Source organism: Thermobia domestica, chromosome 5 (assembly GCF_964235325.1).
Source record: "Thermobia domestica chromosome 5, izTheDome1.hap1.1, whole genome shotgun sequence".
NCBI classification, from domain to species: Eukaryota; Metazoa; Arthropoda; class Insecta; order Zygentoma; family Lepismatidae; genus Thermobia; species Thermobia domestica.
Window position 1 is genome coordinate 269377029 of NC_137458.1, and position 23417 is coordinate 269400445.

The following is a 23417-nucleotide window of genomic DNA, read 5'->3' on the forward strand; positions in this document are numbered from 1 at the left end:
CCAAGCTTCATCTTTATAGTAAAATATTTTATTCTTCTTGGATTATATCAAAATTTCTCTTTCCATCAGTGAATTGAAAATGTAAAGAAATCTTTAAGTTTTAGGTCCACGGTTATGCCGTCTAGGCTAAAGGAGATGGTGATGATGAGAAATGAATGAAATGGTGGATTGAAGAAAATGGGACGAAAGTGAGAATCTCGAGAAAATCCTCACACAGTGTTTGTCTAACACAAATTTTACTTGCATAAGTTGTGATCGAACCAAGAACCCCATGCACCAGGGGTGAACTCTCTACCATTTAGCTACCGCGGCCCTCTTCTCAATAATGTTCCTACGACATTAAAGTTGAGATTGTGTCGCCGCAAAAAGGTATCGCGAAAGTGATGTCTCGTCTTTTGCTATTGGAACACTTATGCAGGGGTGCATCCAAGAGGGGGACACAGGGTCCAGAACCCCCACACTTCCGAACTCACCATACATTTGTACACTTTCACAATAAAACCATAATTGTTTAACAGAGAAATTACTCATACAGCATGAAAATTTGATATTACACTTTAGAGATGGTACCGAGAAAGAGACGGACTTCTATAACCCGAGACAAGACCCAGAGGGAGGCCGAGATAGACCTCTATAAATCGAGACGAGACTTTGATCAGTCTCGAAAATCTCGAATATTGATAGCTATTAAAATTGCCTTTACGCAAAATTTGTTTCGTTGCTGTGTTAGAAAAAATGGGAACGGTTGACTGATGTAGAGTGGCTTATTTAGGGTGTGACTATCGGGCTCAGACCCCTCCCGAAATAAATTTGTGATCATTTTTTCGGATTGCACGTACAACACAAATGTTTCTTGCTCGTTCCTGAAGCCTCTCCTGAAAGAAAATCCACTGCTGATGTATATAGCCTTCTTTCTCTCTCTCTCTCTCTCTCTCTCTCTCTCTCTATCTATCTCTATATCTATCTATCTATATCTATATCTATATATCTATATCTATATCTATCTATCTATCTATCTATCTATCTATCTATCTATCTATCTATCTATCTATCTATCTATCTATCTATCTATCTATCTATCTATCTATCTATCTATCTATCTATAGCCGCGAATCTAGAATATCATCAAACGAGGGGCTGAACCATAGTTTGCCGCTTTATCCAGTGTAAAGAAAGCAGAACTGAAGCCAATTTTATACAGTGTATACTTGAGCGTCAAGAGAGAGCTATAATCCCTATAGCTCTCCCCTTGGATCCGCGTCCAGATATATAGAGCATTTTTATTATATCTATATCTATATCTATCTATCTATCTATATATATATATATATATATATATATATATATATATATATAGATAGATAGATAGATAGATAGATAGATAGAGATAGATAGATAGATAGATAGATAGATAGATAGATAGATAGATAGATAGATAGATAGATAGATAGATAGATAGATAGATAGATAGATAGATAGATAGATAGATAGATAGATAGATATAGATATAATAAAAATGCTAAAATTTTGTACTATGTTGTGTGAAATATTGAGCTGGAAATTCTTCTAGATACTCTACAATACCATTTGACAAACAAGCAACGTTGCTAAGACAACATATAGTTATATTTTCCCAATTTGCACTGCGTAAGTTATTACATATTTCTAATTTGGATATTAAGCAAAACTACAATACCACATAAATTATTCAGTGTAACAACGGACAATGCAGTATCACTAACATCAACATTTTGGAGATCTCTAATAACTCAAATGGCATGGACGGTGCACTGGGCATCAATTGTATCTTAGCGTTAAATACTATGATCATGGTATAACGTATTTCGAATGAATGAAGGAACAAAGTTACAAGAAATGGAAAATTTAACTTTTTCTAAAGACTTTACTTCGAAAATGGGCTGGCGTATCACATGTCTCATCATATAGATATTTCCAAAAGACTTAAATGATTAAGTGCCATTTGTGACAATTGTTATTTCAAACTGTTTCAGAGACACCAAATACATGAGTAGTGTTTATTATAGTGCTTAAAATGACGTATTTGTGTTAATTTTCACTAGCTAAGATAGGGTAAAAATGGATCCAAAATTTATCGAAAGTCGTACAGCGAAAAAAAAATAATTGACTATTCAATCCTTCATGTTGCAGCAAAACTATGAAAATTAATACAAAAGAAAACTAGGAAGTTAAGAATCATTTGTTTTTGCGAGAAAGAGAGAAAATAGATACAGATATTTTGAATTACTTATATACTTAAATAATATGTATGTCCATGTTTTGCAAGTAATTTTCAATCAATGTAAAATTTAAATGTTATGAACCACGATTAGGTTTCTCGAACAAAGATCACATGCGCTGCTGAGAGCTCATGAATAAGCTTAATCTATGTTACGGCACTGGATATATGCTTATGTAATGCATTATGACCTTATGAACTTGTATAAGAAATAGAATAGAAATTGAGACGCGAACTATGCGAAACAGGGGACTTTGAACCCAACTTGTTTGGTGATCCAACCCGAGACGACACATAGCAAAGATGAGTATCGTAGCTCCCACTAGGGAGTTCGTGTTATAAAATGTCAATTAAACACGGAGATGTGAAACGGTAGTAAAGCATTAGATCAATTTGATACAAAATGTATTGTAGTAATAATTTACCCTATTTGTTAAGATAATGGACCTTATATTCTGTTTTTAGTATGACAGCCAAAGCAAAAAAGTATTGGATAATAAATGAGAAATTGTAAAATTTCAATTTCGGTACTATTAAATACCGAATGCTGCTAAATGCTGCTATGTGTTGCCTTATCCGTTAGGAAGCATTGAACAATTCTGATTCAAAGGAAGGAAATAAACAACTGTATAGTACTGGATTTAATTTAATTGAGTTTAACTGTATAGGCAGTACTGAGGTTATATGAGACGAAGTCTATTGCTGAAAGTGAAATATAGGTTACTATTAGGGTTTTATCCTAGGTATGATATACCCATTGATGATTGAACCTATACCATGCATTTATTGTGAATATTCGCATTACTGTGAAGGTTTGCTTTCATTCAACTGTATGCTTGTCTCTTTTTGCATCTAATAATTTACACAAGGATTTTGTCTCTGATTTCCCTATGAATTTAATAATCGTATTATGTTTATATATATATATATATATATATATATATATATATATATATATATATATATATATATATATATATATATATATATATATATATATATATAAATTAACAAAATCAGTATATAACATCTGTATATTCCTTCTTGACCCACTTACTTGTTCTAGGGTTTACTTTATTTTCAAATTTAACCTTAGTTGCAGTTAAAAAAGGTTTTTTCTAATATACTTCTGTGTAAATAACAATTTTACCGCTGGTATTCTAGACGCCAGTAATGATCGAAGGGTATTTGGTTTGTTATATTAGCTACTAATGTCACATCCCATAACATCAACTCTTGTACACAGCGGTCTTTTAAACGTACTTAAAGGAAATATATGTCTGCCAGAAGATCTTGATCCTTATCAAGGTTTTTTTAAAAACAAATAGTTATTTTCATTCGAAAACAGATATTCGAAGTGAGCTAATGTCTTTTGCTGTTGGTCTTATCTTTAACATAATATGAAATACCTGGGTATATGTTGTTTTTAACTAACGTGTTAAATAACGATCTTGAAGAGTATATAAACTCAAAATTTACTAAACGTTTTATAGTTTTGTATATTCTATTGCAGAGAAACAACATTGATCATGAAGTCTGTAAGTAACAGTTTTCTCACTTAAAGTACATTAAATTGCATTTATTCAGTTCGTCTAAATCACACAAATTTGTTTCCACAATTAAGCAAGTCTTATTTAAAATAATGGATATGACAATTCTGGTGTAAACTACAGCAAACACAAAAAAATAACATCGCTGAGATCAATCCTGAGATGCATTGCATTTAATTTGTGGATAGTAAAGACACTTAATGTATAAAGCTTAGGATTTTCTTTTAATGTTCATAGTAGGTGTACTACAGTAGCAACACATAAGCAGTAGGTAGAGAGCAGTAGGTATTTTCTTAATGCGATATGTGCGAAACTGAAAAAATGGGTATATGTTTCTCCTCCTCAAAGAAACCTCAAATCTTTCGTTTCAGAGTCAGAAATCACGTTTATATTATAGCGAACTTTTTTTTTTTTTGCGAAATTTGGCTTTACTTGCGATAAATGCGAATAAAAACGAAAAAGATGAATTCTTGTTGATTATTGCTAATAATAACTAAAAAGAGTATTTCCAATATTATTTAATTTTAGAAAACGTTGCATTTACGAGAAAGTTCTGCGAGTTTATTTGATCCAGAAACTGCTTCACTTCGTAAAGATTTAGATATCAACAAAACTGACCTGTCGTTTAAACCGTTGACTGTTTTTTGTGATGAAAATGTTCATGATCTGTTGTTGGTTGCTTACCGTGAATTTAAAAGTAAAGTTGAAGTTCTCGACATTAGGGATAAGGAAGTTGACCTTGTATCATTGTTAAACAGTTTAAAAGTTAACCCCAGGTCTTTTGCTGTCAGTTCGTTACTTTCAATATAGTTGCCAGTCTCGAGTGTTGATGCCGAGAGATTCTTTTCCAAGTATAATATGATTGATTCTTACTGACAGGAGAACAATCTTAAGAGCCCTCACTACTTCTCGAGCATGTCAGATTTCAGTGTTCTGGGAGCGGGGAGAAGGGTAGTGTAGGTGTGGCCATTCGTCTGTCAGTCGAACTCGTCCTGTAGTGTTTCCACTTTGCATTAAATATCGTTATCGGTACTTAAATATTTTCCTCTTGTTTTGTCATTTGTTAGAAAAATTCTACCACATTCTCATAGGTGACGTATTCACACAAAAGATACTACAAATTTCTTACTGTTCTTCTTGCAGATTTCGTACAGAACGTTAACTTTCTTGTCGAATTATTTTTTTCCTTTAGACAATTCTTTCACATCAGATATGGTAACCTTGAAATTCCGCCCAAAATAGTTCTCATCAATAAAACGTGTAAATTTCGGTTATAAGTTTTCTTTAAAACTTTTCACTGTCTTTAAAACTTTTCACTGCTTGAAAACAATCATAGTGAATCTTCCTGACATCCCTACAGACACTGATCTCAGCATAAACGATGAATCCTATACTTCTGGGACAGTTTACTGCAATACTTCCGCGATGCTTGAATGACAATGAAGTTGCATTGTAGTCGACTTCGAAACTACCCTGTACTCTGCAACAGCGCTAGAGATATGAATAAGCGACATACCACACACACACAAATACACACACACACACTCACAACGTATGAACACAGGTTCTTCTTAGAAACGCGCGCGCAGACTTTTGATACCTGCCGGACAGATAGTAAAATTATTCCCGTACTCCACAGTCCATTGACACGGCTTCCAGCTGTGGAGGAGACCTTTCAGTTTGTCAAAAAGATGAAGGGACTTCATAATGAAAACTGCTATGTTGCGTTTCCTGAAGATTTGTTTTTTAGTCTCCCATTGTAAGAAAGCATATGCCCTATGCAATTTCAGAAACGTATATCACAATACTTCACACGCAAAAAATGCTAATACAGTGGCGTCACTAAAATATTTTGTTTGGGGGGCTGAAGATCTTTTGAGGGGCATACTCCCCAACAACCCAAAAACTCTGTTTAGTATTTTAGAATCATCTTCAATCAAGGACACAATGAAATTCGCTTTTGGGCGAGGGAAGGGGGGGAGGAGAATATTGTTGCTGCTCTACGCTTTCATATTTTTGTTATCATAGTCATGTTTATTTGTTTCACTTTTATCGTTGCGGAAATGCACATTCTTGTACTTCATCGATTCATTCAGATAAGAGGGTCACTACGAAAGGTTTGAGATACGCATTGTTGTGGCACAGTATTTGAATTCCAACAATTGCGTTCGGTAGTGGTATCCAGAGCGAAGAAGCGAAGCAAGTTTCAACTCGCCTCGCTTATCGGCATGGCCGTATCGCCTTCACTTGTTTGTTGATGTGAGCAGTGTTGCCAGATTGGGCTACAAGTAGCGGATTGGGCGATTTTTTAAGTACCCTCGCTACAAAAATTTCGAATTGGGCGACACGCTACTTTTTGGGCTACCTGTAATTATCTGTGGGCTATAAATCTTCAAAATACGCTACTTTTTTGTTTTGATATATAAAATTAAGGATCATGTTTTTTTTTTTTTTTTTTTTTTTTTAATTTTGTCATTGACGAATAAACCAATATTTCTTGTGAAACATTTATGTTTGTGTATTAGATATTGTAAGTCAAAGGATAATCGAATAGAATCTCAAATCCTGGGATTAATTCGTCACAGTTACTACTACAGACTGCATGATGCTGTTAAATATTTTTTTTTGTCTGATATTGATATCAGTATTCAACAATGCTTTGATATTACAACTGATGGTGCATCTAACCTGTGCGGTAATAATAATTCTCTTTGCATATGCATGAAAAACGATAACCCAAATATCATATTAATAATGTGCATCTGCATTCTCTTCATTTATCCTATTCACATGCATCAGAGGAATTATCTGAAACTATAGAGTATTTGATCAGAGAAACGTATAACTGGTTTCACAGATCTGCTCTGCTTAGTGATTCCTATATGGAGCTATATAAGTTGATAAACGATGGCGAGGAACTACTAATTCGTATTCTCCAAAATACGGAGATTCTACCAAATACTCGTAACTTTTCTCCTAAAATCTGTTTGTCTCACACACGACCGCCATTTTCCGCTCTACCATTAGAATTATTATCTAAGGGATCTCAGATTGGTGAGATAGAAAGTCAGTGGCGTTCTCTGCTGACAATGGACTGGGAAAATATTTTTCCTGATGGCATACCAACAAATGGAGCAGATTTATGGTGCAAAGCAAGAACCATTAAGAATTGTGCCGGTGATTTCGTTCTGAAATACCTGTCTAAATTTGCACTGGTTATGTATAAATACAGCTTGCCAATTAGTAATACGACAGCTGAAAGAGTGTTTTCGAGAGTAACTGTAACAAAAACAAAACTCCGAGACAGAATGGTACTATGGGGCTAGAACTTCTTTCGTCGATTCTCCTAGTTAAAATGATGTTTGAAAACTGAAATATACGCTGTTATAACTTCACATCATCAGCAAAAATCCTCAGATTTAATTCGTCAATCTATTACAAAGAACCAGCCGAAAACGAAGATGAAGAAACTACAGACATTGTTTTCTGCTATACAATTTTAGATAAAATGTAAGAGATAAATAATTCTGTACTTACTATATTATAAATTAATCTTATGATATATAAAATATTGCTGGGTTAGACAAAAATGAATATAAATTAGACTAAGCTTATTACTGAGCACTCATCAGCGTGTAATTTTTATTCCGAATGAACTGATTGTGTTCATTAAATTTATTTTTTATACCTGTTGATCGAGAATTGTGCAATGCCATTACGACTGTAATGTAGTGAAAAATAGATATCGGTGATACTTAGCATTAAATTTTATGCTTACTCTACCTAAATTATACATATCCTATCCCAACCTAACCTAACCATAAAGCAAATTTACCCCATCTCGTCTAACCAGACCTAATGGTACAAAATGTAACCTAACATAACCTAAATAAAAGTAAACTGTATATAAATTTACTTTAAATAACTTATATAATTGAAAACAAAATTTGAAGTCGCTACATCGCTAAATTCAAAAATAATGAGTCGCTCCGCCAAAAAAAGTCTCTTTTCGACAAGAGAAAGAAAACAGTCCTCTCTCTCTCTCTCTCTCTCTGTATATATATATATATATATAAATTAGTAAAACTAAATAGCTGCAATAGAATTTATTTTTATATTTGGGCTACAAGTAGTTCAAATCCGCTACTTTTGAAGCACAACCACGCTATTTTTTAATCTTCATATCTGGCAACACTGGATGTGAGCAGTATTCGGCTGTCTAGAATGGAGCTCGAAAGGGATTATTTTCGGGCAATGATCCTTTACGATTTTAAAAGTGGTTTGAACGAGACACAAAGCCTTGCCCGTTTGCAGGGGGAATTTGGGTACCTTGCTCCTTCCCGTGCTACAATTTTTCGGTGGTTTGGTGAAATCAGAAGAGGCCGGACATCGTTTAACCCGTAAGTACTATGGACCGTCTCTCAGACCGCTGCAACTTTTCGTATCATTATATCTTCCACAGTCTCACTACTACAAGTGGATCTTTTCGTCTACCTTCCTGTCTAGCAAATGGTTACGCATTGTAAAGTTCGTGTTGTAATTGATCCCCTGTGCGCGGCGCTGGAGGGGTCGAGCGGTCTCACAGACGTACTATAGTAGTTACGTGAGTATTTTTCTGTTCAGTTGTCTTTCGTTATCTACTGATTATTAGCAGTTTTGTGTCTTACCCTGTGGCACGGCTTGCACCACACATCAAATAATGACCCAGAGACTGGAAGACCTAAAATAATCATATTTTATAACATGAATAAAGGCGCAATGGATTCTCTAAACAAAAAATGTACAGATTACACATCAAGTCGTCGAACAAGACGATAGCCATTGACAATTTTCTTTATGCTGGTGGATGTTGCGTGTTGTGTCAATGCCTATGTCTTGCATCAAGTCTATGCTAAGTCTGCAGTCATTACAAGACTTGATTTCATGAAAACGTTGACAAAAGGACTTATTAGGGCTCACATAGAACGTAGATTGTTCATTGGACATCTGCCACGAGAACTGAGTTTTTCCATCAAAAGCATACTAAAGCTTTGAAAGTGAGTTTCCCACCATCGTGCACAAGGAATTGAAGAGGAAAACATAGTCTTCTATCCACTTGAGTTGTAAGCGGAAAGCAAAGATATTCGTGTCAGCGGTGTGGGCCGAGGTGCCAATTTCCTTGCAGTGCAGAAAAAATGATATAAGTGTCTACCTCAAGAAATAGCATGCTATTAGAAAAGTTAGTGCGATACTTTCTTTACCGGCAAAAGGTATTTTCTTTACTTTCGACATCGTATAAGAACTAAAAATAAGTTTTATTCATTGCCTTTTCACTACAAAAAATGTAACACTACAACTATAACAGCACTTTCTTGTAAGTTTTACAAAGCTAAAATTCCATGTTTTTCTCCGTTTTTACTGTATTTTTTATACTCAGTGCATCTATAAGAACACTTTACTTTAAATTAGTGTTATTTTGACTACATAGTAACGGAGAAAAAAATTGAATATTTCAACAATTACAATTCTAGAATAACAATGAAAGCATTGTTAAAATTTTGACTATGTTCTGTTTCTCATTGTTTTAAAAATATAAAGCTTTTTTTCCATCGTGAAATTACTATGTTTTATTTTTCTATATGCAACTAAGATATGTAGGATAGCATTTAAAAAAATATGCAATAAAACTACTATTTAGAAAATGTGAAACAACAATGCGGTCTGACAGACCGTTCCATAGTAGTTACGTGATTATTTTCGTCCATAGTACTTAAGGGTTAAAGATGAAGAGAGAGCTGGATGTCCGGCAACAGCTGTGTCAGATGAAAACATTGCCGGTGTGGAACAAATGATTCGAGAAAATCCTCGAACAACTTTCAAGAATATTGAATCTACAGTGAACACTGGATCGCCAGCAGTAACAAAAATTCTTCATGATCATCTTCGGCTCAGGAAGGTTTCATCTCGTTGGGTGCCTCACACTTTGACTGAACACAAGAAGCGCATGCGTGTGGAATGGTGTGAAGAAATGCTTGCAAGATTTGATGGAGGCAATTCTCGACGCGTCTCTGACATTGTTATTGGTGATGAGACTTGGATCTATCAATTGACCCTGAAAATAAACGCCAGTCTACAGTTTGGATCTTTCCAGACAAAAATTCACCCACAAAAGTGAAGCGACCGCAAAGTGTGGGAAAGAAGATGGTCGCAACTTTCTTTTCCAAATCTGGCCATGTTGCAACTGTTCCACTTGAAGAACAAATGACCGTTAATGCTCAGTGGTACACCACTGTTTGCCTAACAAAAGTGTTCCAGAAGCTTCGGGAACGGCGTCCAAGAACTGGATTTCGTGGGATCCTGCTTCATCATGACAACGCGTCCGCACACACGGCCAACATCACAATTCAGTTTTTAGAATCTACGGAGGTCAAACTTATGACTCATCCACCGTATAGCCCTGACCTGGCCCCGTGTGATTTTTTTCTATTCCCCAGGATCAAAGATCGCATGCGTGGGAAGAGATTTTGCAGCCCTGAAGAAGCTGTAGTGGCTTACGGGAATGAACTTTCAACATTTGAAGAAAAAGACTGGCAACACTGCTTCCAAAAGTGGTTTTCGAGAATGCAAAAGTGTGTACAGTGTAATGGTGAATACTTCGAGAAAATGTAAGTGTTAAATTGATTTTAAGTATGTAAGTTATTTCACATCTCAAAACTTTCGTAGTGACCCTCGTATAATCACGCAATTTTTTTCTTTCTTCATTTCCTTCTTTCCTTGATAGTTATTTTTCTTAAAAATACTTCATGAAAAACTTCTTTCTCAGCAATCTTATTTTTATATTCGACTTCTGACCTGCCTGAAATAGTAATACAATAAGATAAAAATAGGCAATAATAAATAACATATAAAATTTCTTAAAAGTTATCCATCTAAAATTTGCCGCATGAGATAGTTTATAGTTGAGACCTCACCTTGCGGAAACTAAGAAGTAAAGGAATGAGAAGTTCAGTTCACATAGTATTTCCAAGTGAGAAATACGATAGAAAAGCATAATTACGTCCAGTGGCGTATTTACGATTTTGTTTCGGAAGGGGCTTTCCTAACTTTCGGGTGGGGGAGCTTTGCCTGGAAATGTGAAAATTCTGCAAGATATTTCAGTTATTTTATTATAGTAAGATTTCAGGGGGGGAGGTTAAGCCCAGAAATCCCCCTAAATACGCCACTGATTACGTCATAATCATAATAGCTATCGCTTTTCTCAGCTAAATCTAACACATCAACAAGTATCTGTAGTCGCTCGCCGAAGTCTGAACTTCACATTGAGAACTCTATACAGAACGCGTTGCTGTTTGTTGAAGCAAAAAGAAGACAACCCAATATATCATAAGTCTACTGATGGCGTGTTAGAATCTTACTTTTGAAATAAATTTCTCAGTATATAACGTATTTTCAGTGTGAGATTTGGGAGGGGAGCTTGGAAGAAATTTCCGGGCTTTAACCCCCCAAATAAGGCCTAGTGACGCCACTGTACATATAGTCGTCTTCTGAAAATCAAAACGAAATTGGGTAAGTAAATATGTATATTTTTAAATAAAGTGCTTACATACTGAACTTGCATATAATAAAAAGTCTCATATCACAGAAACAGACACTTTGTATTGGGTCCACTACATAGTAAACAACAAGATGAAAAAAAAAGACACATGCTCAAATTGGTTATATTTACATATTATCCATACACTGAATAACTTACGTTTCGATTCTGTTCCTTTTCCCATCCCCTCTCTCTTTTGCAGGTACCGTAAGACACGGTTACTTTGCACACGATTTAAGGAATTTTAAAGAAAATCGCATGCAACTTAGAAACGTAATGATTTAGAACACTGTATTTTAAACATATTATAGCTAGATATGTGTGGAAAACATTCGTATAAGTTCATTAGTAAACATTCAGTATGACCATAGTTACTGAAATATAAACTTTGGTGAAAAGTAACCCCATAGTTGGGGTCACTTTGCACAACATACAAAAAAAAGTATGTTAACATACGAATATAACGTTTCTGTGCAATGTTTTCCCTTTAGTATTTATACATTATACTTTCTACACAAAAGTGCATACAGTTTACAACTATTGATATTAGAACGAGGGTACTGGTATCGATACTAAGTATGAATTACCAATATTTGTGAAGAAAATTATGTATTTGGTCTAGGAATTAATTCGTGCGGTTGGTACGCACACATTGAAGCTGTAGTACAAACACAAAATACATAAATACCTTAAGAAAAATATTGTCCATCGCTAGCCACCACTTTCGCCCATCTGTCAGGCAATGTACGGATTCCGTGGCTAAAGAAGTCCTCATCCTTGGAAGCGATCCAGTCAGAGACCCATGTTTCGATATCTTCTGAAGAAGTAAACCGCTGTACAATCAAATCGTTGTTCATGCAATCGAACAAGTAGTAGTCCGAAGGAGCAACGTCTGGTGAATACGGCGGGCGGGGTAAAACTTCCCATCCGACATTTTCTAAATAGGTTTTGACCGGTTTTGCGACATGTGGGCGAGCGTTATCATGTTGAACAATAAGTTTGTCATGTCTGTTCTCCCATTCTGGTCGTGTTCTGGCCAGAGCATGCTTCAAACGCATTAATTGTCGTCGATAACGTTCTCCATTCATAGTTTCACCCGGTTGCAGCAGCTCATAGTACACCACACCTTTCATATCCCACCATATGCACAGCATAACCTTTGCACAGTGAATATCTCGTTTTGGTTGTGATGGACCTGGTTCACCTGGTTTCACCCAGGCCTTTTTTCGTTTAGGGTTCTCGTAATGGATCCACTTCTCTTCACCCGTAATAATTCGATGCAGAAACCCCTTTCTGCTCTGTCGTTGAAGCAGCAATTCGCAAATGGTTTTTCGTCTTTCAACGTCTCTGTCTTTCAATTCATGTGGAACCCAATGTGACATCTTTTGAATCATTCCCATGGCTTTCAAGCGTTTGGAGACTGTTGTTTGATCAACGCCTAATGCTGCTGCAAGTTGTTCCTGCGTTTGACACGAATCCTGCTCGAGCAATGCTGTCAATTCTTCGTCTTGAAATTTTTTTGGCTATCCAGCTCGCTCTTGGTCTGCCAAGCCGAAATCACCACTTCTAAACCATGCAAACCACTTCTGACACGTTCGCTCAGCTAGAGCATGGTCACCATACACTTCCACCAAAATACGATGACTTTCAGTCGCACTTTTCTGCATGTTAAAGTAATGCAGCAGGACACCCCGCAAAAACACTTTATCAGGCACAAGTTGCGCCATGTTCACTTAACTACAAACTGGTGTTGTTGACGCTTTAATCCACTGCCCTATACTACGAACGATACGCGATGACAGGGGTTTGCAACACATGTGTGGATACACGGAACTGTGGGACGCTCCGTTCGTTGCGCCATCTCTTGTCCACCCGCACGAATTAATTCCTAGACCAAATATTTTCTGGTAGCGGCACAGGGACTACATTCTAATAGTTCAGCATATGTCCCACATAAATGCCAACTCAGGAACAGAAAAAAATCCCCGTGAACTGATTTGCCTGGGTTATTCCTTATACCCAAGAATATCATCCCAACCGTAATTAGTGGAAGATTTACGGAGTTTGAGACTTTCAGGCTGAAGTCCACCCAAATTGCATGATTTCTTTTTCAAAAAATCTAATGCTAATCATCGAGCCGTTGACAACCCTAAACTCGGGCCGAGCAGCTATGAACATGTTTGGCCGACGCTCTATGAGTTTTAACAACTTTTGGCTCAAGCCCGGAACTCAAACCCAGAACCTCGTAACCGATGTCCTTCCCTCCTGAAGACTCCTCGAATACCGAGATCGACAGTCAACTAGTTTTAAGTATTTCAGTCCAAACCGCCGACCTTTCATGGTTATACACAATGTTAATAATAATAATAATAATAATTAGTAGTAGTAGTAGTAGTAGTAGTAGTAGTAGTAGTAGTAGTAGTAGTAGTAGTATAATCATCATCATCATCATTGATAATTATACTGTCTATGTAGGATATTTGAAGAGAGTACTTGGAACTACACAGGGTTTAGCTCAAATTGGCTCGTTTTGGCTCGACTCGACTCGAAACTTGACCCAAATTCGAGTCGAGTTGGAAGAAATTTTTCGAGCCGAGTTTTCGAGTTGACCTCAAAGATATCTGTTTCAAGTTTAGTCGAGTTTCAAAGAAAACTCGCTCGTGCCCATCCCTGAGTATTACAGTCTTCATTGATAAATCAGTGGCCACCCCTAGAAACCTGGAACGGTGAAACGGATGTCAAATCAGGGAGTTTCTGGGGCAAACTTCTAATCTCCATACGTTGTTATTTATCATTATACCCATTATTACAATTTTGGCCTATTATGATTTGAAGCTAATTGAACTTTCATTCTCATTTGTGAAAATTGTATTATATGGAATATGATTACTTATCATCATTAACAGGAGATGGGCAAATATGGTTTTTCAGAGAGAAATGGAAAGTTTCGCCAGTAGGGACTGTTGCTGCCCTGATATTTCTGCTTTACTCTAGCAGAATTATAATCATTGATAATATTACCTCTGCCTTATATTAGCATGTTTCATAGTAAAATATATAATACTAAAAATATGCAAAATACAAGTCAATTACATACTATACAGTGACCCTGGTGGAATGAGTGGTTACGCTCGTCACATTCTAATCAGTGCTTGGGTTCAATTCTCTGTGGGACACAAGTGGCTCGTGTCTCACGTTAAACTATAGATCTCGTCCTTTGGACGTCATCATAATCCCATAGAAGATAATGGCAAACCACCATGGGCTTACCTTGCCAAGAGATATTCGGGTTAAAGATCTACTTTCGGGCAGAACACTCATCATCACATAATGTACATCGTTAGTTGTCTTCATTTTTTAAGTTCCGTTTACTTTCTACATCACTTTATGTGCAAGACTTTTTTTTTTTTTTGCGCTAGTAACCTCACCTTACGATACGTACAAGTAAAGTGAGACATTCATGAAAAACAAACAAACAAAAAGAAGAAAGAAAGAAAAGAAAAGAAATAAATAGTTGCAGGCACGTGTAATGTTAGATGCGTGGTATTCGCAAAAAAAAAAAAAAAAAAAAAAAAAAAGTTTTTAGTATTTGTTGCCAGGGTAACTCTATTATCACTGGCATGGTACTGTAACTTATCATTTAATATTAGCAATGTCCGTTGACTAAATACTAGCTCGGTTTCTGAAATGATGTTCGGGAAGAGAAACCGAAGTCAAATAGCAGTAATAGGTGAGACAATACCAAGAATGTATCTGCAGCACACCAACAAAATGAACTCAAAATTATAGCCTATTTGTGAGGTCCTAGAAAGGATAATGACTCCAGCTTTCTGAATTTCTCGTAACCTTCATTAGACCACCTGATTTTCTAGTCAGTAAAGTGTTTTTCCTTTGATTTTCCCTCAGTGATTTCGGTTGCTACTTTGCCACAGAACCGAGAATATTCAGGGCCGGCGAGAGGGGAGGGCAGGAGGGTCCAGAGCCCTGAGACCCGAGGCCCCAAAGGGGGCTCGGCGGCCGAGGATAAAGAATTACTAAATGTTGTATATTTTTACTCAGTTCGCTTCCAATCAGTGCGCTCTTTGTGTAACAATTTTTGTGTACTGTGGTCTTGCAAAGAAATGACAGGTGACCAGATCCAAGAACAAGCAGCTGCATTAGTCCAGCGATACCCAAAAGATTTAGGAGATGATCTTTCTGATGAACTACATAGCCTGAAATTGATATATTCGGCCAATTTTGGTGAGAAAACGCTTTCACCATGGGATCTCCTAAATAACATCAGAACTTTGAATCTAGAAACTTTATTTCCAAATCTGACAGTGGCCCTTCGTAAATTCGCCACAATCCTTGCTACCGTTGCTAGTGCAGAGCGCTCTTTCTCTTCGTTAAATAGAGTAAAAAATGTTTTACTCCCTACAATGTGTCAAGACAGATTATCAAGCTAAGGCTTGTTGGCATTGGAGACAGAACTTATCAAGTGTACCAAACTGGATGCTCTCATTGATGAATTCGCCCTGAAAAAGGCCAAAAAGGGAATTTTGTTGTAACTATACGTAGAAAAGGATAAATTGTACCTGTAACAGTTGTCTAGTAGTAATACATATAATAAATTTCTCATACAGACAATTACTATTAATATCACATTATTAATCACACTATAGTTAATTTGAGCAATATTTCATTGAAGTAACTAAATTAGGCCTAATGCCTCATATCTCTAGTTAAGGAAGACTAACTGCATAGCTTACTTCTATATAATTATTTATAGCAACAATTTGTGCAAAGATATACATAGTACAGGGTAGGTTGGATGGTTGAGAACATTTACTTTCTCAACTTTTATTAACTATTTAATACTTTTTTTTTGTATTTCCTTCACAAATTAGTTTGTTTTGAGCATTTGATTGAGCATTAGGGAGAACTTTTGCTATTACAAATAGATAAGTTACTTTTTTTCTATATTTTGGTACCATTGTATTTAAATATATAATTTTTTTATTCATTTTAGTTTTCAAGCCTTCAAAAATCTTAGAACCAACAAGTATAGGGTCTAACCAAAATCATAAATAGTGAATTAATTAGTTTTTTTTTTTTTTTTTTTTTTTTTTTTTTTTTTTTTTTTAACGAACAGTGAACATAGGCTAGGTTCAGAGTTCTTATTATTCACTTATTTGGAGATATAGCAATCCTGTTTAACATGTAAATTAAACGCATTAATGGTCTAATAAAGAGTTCAAAATAAGTCTTAATGTTCATTTTAGTTTACCTCCGTCCAAAGTGGTAAGTACGTAAAAAGTCATTTAAGGGGCCCGGGATTGCTCAGCCTCGGGGCCCGCGACCGCTCTCGCCGGCCCTGAGAATATTTATAAAACAAGAATGCCCTTCTGATAAGGATTGTGAACAGGGACGTACTCAGGGGGTGGGTCCTGGGGGTCCGGATCCCCCTGAAATTTCGACTTTTGTATAAATTTAGCCTAAGTTTAGGGGCAATTTTAGGAATTTTGATATAAAATACCCTCCTTTTGAGTTTGGACCCCCCCCGAAATAAATTCCTACGTACGGTACGCTACTGATTGTGAATTATGCCACCACCCCCGCCTACTTTACAATTTGCTTTCAAGCTCTTTACTTCTTCTTTCGCATAGGCAAAGTATCAAAATACTTATAGTCTTTACTGATGAGTGATAAACATAACAGTGATATACTTGATAAAAGAAAGACAGAATTTTTATGCTGAAGACGTCCAGTTGATAGAAAAGCCATCAACATTTAGGGTATTCGGTGCACTAAATTACAAATCAAAATCTTAAACTAACAACTTATCTAAAAATTTACTTAAAAATCTACCCAAGTAATGAATGAAAAATTAAGAAGAAAATTTTGTCAATAGTTTCAAAATTTACAAATGACATTTAACTTTGTTCGTTCCCTACAGGCAGCTAAATTTTTGCCTCGATTTTTCTTCCTTCTTGCAGAAAGATAAAGGCCGCTCTTCTTCCTTTTCTGAGATGGCATTTTCCTAACGATTACTTTCTTCAAAGCTGCACACAGTGCGGAAGCAAAACAAAAACACACTATGCGTTCGCCCTGGAATTCGGAGATTACAAACCTACCAACAGAGGAAAGGATTCCCGAACGTGACATAAGCAAGCAGCCGATTTCGAACGAACTGAACTCGTATTTCGCGCCTCCAAGAAGTTGAGTGAGGCAGACTGCAAGGAATAGTATCACTCCGCGCTGACGTCAGAAAGTGGGTGGGTCTATGCTTGCAGCAAACGCCGCCTATGCTGGCTAGATTTTTTTTTACGTACCATTTTCTTTTTTACGTAATAGTTTTGCTAATATGCATTCAAAATAGATTTTGATTTCAGGAACGTTTAGCAAAAGGTACAATCTACAAATCCCTGTTTTTACTTTTTCTTTTACTCAACAATTTGTTTCTCTGTTGAAGAGTAATTGATAGACAAGCTGTCAATTCGATATTTTATTAATACTTTTATTAATTAAAATTATTTTACCATGCTTATTGGAGGAAAGAACTACAGACAACTGTTACATACAATTTAATCTATCTAACAAAAAAAAAGAGCACAACGATATCTCACATGATAAGAGAATTAGAGCGAAAATAGATTACCATGGATTTAAATGGCAATAGCGAACTTGGACAGAATGCAATAACTCCTCTTAAAGAAGAATTTTTAATATTTTGATGCATGTTATTCTTTAACTAAGGATGACGTTAGAGGAAGTGTTTAAATTTTTACATTAATTTCTATATTTCAGTGAATACATTAGTTAGAATGTGCACCTAATCAAGATATATCCTCATTTTTGTATAGTATACACACCATACTACCAAAAATAAACTGTTTACAAGTTCCATAATTTTTTTTAAAAAAAAACTTGTGCTATATTTAGAAAAATAAATGCGACATAAACGCGAAAATTGTGATAATTAATGCTACAAAATATCAAAATTGTTGCGAAAAAGTTTCATCTCTAGCAACAGGGCACTATTAGAAGAACAAGGATAGTACTAATATTAAAAATATGTTTTCTCAAAGTGATACTTTTTTTTTTTTGTGACGGACTGTGTATACGTTAAGAGAAGGGTGCCGACCAAAAAGTGTTTTAAAAAAGTACCATTTTAGTCTTGCTGGTCAAATTTGATACTTCCTTATCATAAATAGAAAAAAATAATTATAATTGATTTAAAGCTTTCATTATCAGTGAGTTACAGGATGACTTGAAAGGGAGTACATAAAGTTTTAAATAACATAACTCTATTCTTTTACACAGTTCTATTAAATTTATACAATGATTCTTTTGTTTATGGTAAATCTGGATTATTTAATTAATAAGTAACATACTGTGTAATTTATTTTTGATATAGTTAATTATAACTTGAACTTGAAATAGTTTGAACGGACGCACGGACAGTTATAGAAAAATATCTTTTTTCGGTATGTACGGCTATGAAACGTGTAAGTTTGTTGAAATCTCGAATTCGATCTTTTTCACAGTCAATATGGTTTCTTCTCTTCTATCGTCGTTCAACAGTAAAAAGTAATAAGATACAATGCTTTTATAAAAATGCACTAGAAAAAATAAAATAATCTTTGGTTTGGCAAAATTAAGAAAAGCGACTAAAACTAGAAGCATTCGGTTGAGGTTGCTAAGGTTAGATCTAAGTTATCAAACTGAAATCATCAAATTATCAAACTTCAGTTTAAACTCCCACAATTATGTCCTTTAATCTCAGGGAGACAATGATTAGGGCAAGTGAATGATGAGGGATGGAATGAGAATGTGGAAGGAAATGGGAGTATCCCGAGAAAACCCACGGACACGATGTTGTCCACCGCACACCTCTTGGCCGAGGTTTGAACCAGGGATCCGAGGCACCAGAGGTAAGCGTTCTACCACTTCCACCACTGAGCAACTGTGCCTCCTTCTATATTCTTAATTGGATCAAACATTTGATTCAATGGTTTCTAGCACAAAGCTATTGGTTCAATTTCATCGTTTTATCGAATCAAGATATATATATATATATATATATATATATATATATATATATATATATATAGGGTGGTAGGTAACTCCACCGACAAACTGGGAGGTGATTCCTTATATGAAATTAAAGGAAAAAGTTTTAATAAACATGGGCGAGAATCGTCTCCTTTCAGAGTTATGAACCGCCGAAAATTCGAAACTTCACGTTTCGAAACGCTCTGCCTCAGAAACTACAGGACCGATACCAAGCGGTTTAAGGAATTACAAAGGAATTAGTAGGCCTATGCGAACTCTCTAAATACCCATGTTTTACCATCCTCCGTTATCGGCGAAACGAACTTTAAAAAGGAAATTGAGGTATAGGGATACTCCTTTAAATACTAATAACACGTTCGTTTCGCCGATAACGGAGGATGGTAAAACATGGATATTTAGATAGTTCGCGTACTAGTTCCTGTCTAATTCCTTAAACCGCTTGTTATAGGTCCTATAGTTTCTAAGGCTGGGCGTTTCGAAACATGGTTTTTCGAATGTTTGGCGGTTCATAACTCTGGAATGAGATGTTTTTCGACCTATGTTTATAAGAACTTTTTTCTTTCATTTCATATAAGGAATCACCTCCCAAAGTTTATCGGTGGAGTTACCTACCATCCTGTATATATATATATGTAGATAGATAGGTAGATAGATAGAGAGATAGAATAGATATCAGTGGCACATATACAGGGAGGTTCACTGGATCGGACTTCCCCTCCAAAATTTTTGTAACTTGACATACGTTTGTATATTTTCTTAATGAAACTATATGTGTTCATTACAGAAATATAGATACTTACCTCCCTCTTTATCTCTAACTCTTACTTTTCTTATACAAAACATCTACACAGTAGTTATATAATCTTTTTCTGAGAAAATAGATAGTAGTACTTAACAACCACTTTTCTTTTCTGGTGTAGAATAACACCGGTCCAATAGTACATAGACGGTATTTAACCCCCATTCAAAAAAAATCTCCCTTACCTACAATAATTTCCGGGTGAGCGTCTGATATAAGCTCTTTGATGCACTTTGTAAAATACTATTTCTTAAAAATTATTTTAAAACTATTAAATTATTTTAAAACATATTAACTATATGCATATTAACTATATTAACTATATTATGCATATTAATTATTTTAAAACATATTAACTATATGCATATTCTATATCCTGTAGTAAATTCTTTAATACTGTTTAACATGAATATCTTAACTAAGAACGTAATATCTGTGTAAGACAATAATTCCTAACTTTTTCTATAAATTCACAATATAAAGGTCTTGAGCCAAAAGAAAAATATCTACTCTACCATCTATTAAAGTAAAACGTATTAATTAGTTGACTTTAATTTTTCATGTACGGAATCTAAATACATTTGTGAGAACTTGAATGATTTTAGGGTAAATCGATAGCGCAAAAATATACCATCATTTTACCATTGATATCGAGTTTAGGTATCTGTACAAAGTTTCAAAGTTCTAGCTGGTATGGAAGTGGATGAAATTTAAGTTGCTACTAGACTTAAAACAAACAAATAAACAAATGTACAAAAAAAGAAAAAAACTAAAATATGCATTTACACAAAGTTTCTGCAATATGCCATAATACAAATGACACTATACATGATAATACAAGATATTAGTGACTCTCATAAATCGGTTTTTTGTAGTGCACAAACACTAGGTAGGAGGTTTTCTTGGAGATTGTTGGAACCAAAAGAACAAAATGAAGAAACTACTAAAGCTAAACTATTCTGCTCCTGCACAAAATAAAATATAGGTAAACATTTGACGTATTCCAATTCTACAGTTAATGGTGTATTATATGTAGAAATCTTATCACAGCGTAAAAGTCAAAATGACAAAGGTTTTAATATTTACAATGATTTAATGATTAATGCTTTAGTATAATAGGTCTATACATGATTTTATTATTCATGTAATGTTATTCTTGTCTCTTCCAGTTGTTACTGCTCCTTGTATGTGCAGCAGTCACATTAGCTGATGTCCCTGTGCTCCTGTCAGCACCAGCTACGGTCTATTCACCACCACCACTTCCAATCTATGCTCCACCACCTCCAGTCTATGCACCACCACCACCACCACCACCACCTCCTCCTCCTCCTCCTCCTCCTCCTCCCCCTCCACCACCGCCACCACCAGTTTATGCACCACCTGTACCAATCTACGCTCCGCCACCACCAGCACCAGTACCAGTGTATGTTCCACCTAAACCAGCTACAACGTATGGAGTACCTACAGTGGTTGCCACTGAGTTCATCTCTCAGCTACCTGTCGTAGAGGTCATTGGTTGAAGAAATAATATAGATGCCACACATTAAACACCATCATATGAGGAGAAAGAGAAATATCAGAAACCCTGTTATTTCCTTGGCTAAGAGTGGACTAAGACTGCGTGTGTGTATTAAGGAAGTTGTTGATGGAATGGATCAGAATTTTGCTTTGAATATGTGCTTGAAATGTCATGAAATTCAAAAAATATTGTTATTTGTTCTCTTAATTAAAAATAAAAATTCATACACATCAATGCACAGTCTCATTATATGCCCCAATTGGAATACTTCTGTATCCATTTAATAGTAAGGTATAGAAGTTATGTGAAGCGACGGTAAGCCGGATTGACCTGTCGACCCGACGTACAATTGTGTTTATGCTTGTCTGTCTATGTATTTCCTTGTCTGTTCAACGACAACTTACATGGCATTTATTCTGATTTAATTAAACTTACATATGCTTTCGTCCAGGGTTAGGAGTGTGTGCTATTGTTTTGGGTTGATAAGAGAGAAGGTAATAACATTTGAAAAATTAAAGCCAGTCCCTAAGTTCGAAACTTGCACCTTTTAATTATGTGACAACAAAGAAATTTTCTATTCTAGCCAGGGCTGCCAACTTTTCTGAAGAAAAAATAGGGACAGGACCATAGGTGTTGGAGTTCCCTTCCTATCCCCCTCTGGAGATGACTATACAAGTACGGCGAATCGTTGAAAACAATTTAAATAACCAGCTGAATAACACGAACCTGTAGAATGTGGTACCTTATTTTTTTTATTTTCCCACCCACTGTATAAGCAATATATGCAACAAATTGAAACCAAAACAATTGCAATTTATTTAATATAAACAAAGTTTAGAGAGAAAACTATATACAATTTGTTATATTGATTCTATACATAATACTATGTGTGTAACAGAATAAGTTATTCCTTTGTAAAAATGGCCCAGTAAAATATTAATTAACTTTGAAAATGGATAAATCAGGACAATATGCATCACGACGAGTGTCCGGTTGGGACGCGGGACAAATAAGTCAGAAATCGGTACAGTCCCGACAGAATCGAGACGGTTGGCAACCCTGATTCTAGCTTTTGTAAGCATTATTGAACTCGATGCAATGTGATCCATTTTTTTCGGAAAGGGAAGAGATAAAGGAGCTTCTCAATCATCTTCATTGCTTTGGGTTGGGATCAGTCAAGAACAAAAGATGAATATACTCCTCCTCCTCCCCTCAATTTTCCAAAAAATAAATTCTCATGATATCCTTCATAAAACATTTCAGATTTTTATGGAACTCAACTGTTACACATTAACTTCTATGTTTGATGTTTAAATTATTGAGAAGCAGGGGGATAGGTACATCTGTGTCTTAAATCAATTGCTTTACTAAAAATTATCCGATTTTCAAGAAACTTAGGATGTATTTCCTTTTAGTGCTTTGTTTGTGGCTCAAATTTCTTGAAGAAGAAAGAGTTAATTCACTCCATCACAAGATAATTTAAATATAACTTTCCATGGAACTCTCCCATTTATATGTAGTTAGGCATATATGTTCATTGTCGTTTCCTGATTATTTCCTATTTATTCCTTGGGATTGATATTCACCAGAGACAAAAGAGGGAATTCAGCTTAACGTTGAGAGCATTACCTAACCCATCAGCTGTTTCAGGGTAACCTATT

General features: G+C 35.5%; 1 protein-coding gene across 1 annotated transcript; it reads left to right on the plus strand.

Moving 5' to 3' along the window:
• The first annotated feature begins 3639 nt into the window (after positions 1-3639).
• On the plus strand, positions 3640-21990 carry LOC145686601 (uncharacterized). The gene is made up of 2 exons (XM_081760057.1): positions 3640-3795; positions 21407-21990. Exons 1-2 carry the CDS (start codon positions 3787-3789, stop codon positions 21755-21757), a joined length of 360 nt encoding a protein of 119 aa, XP_081616183.1. The 5' UTR covers positions 3640-3786; the 3' UTR covers positions 21758-21990.
• Positions 21991-23417: the final 1427 nt, after the last annotated feature.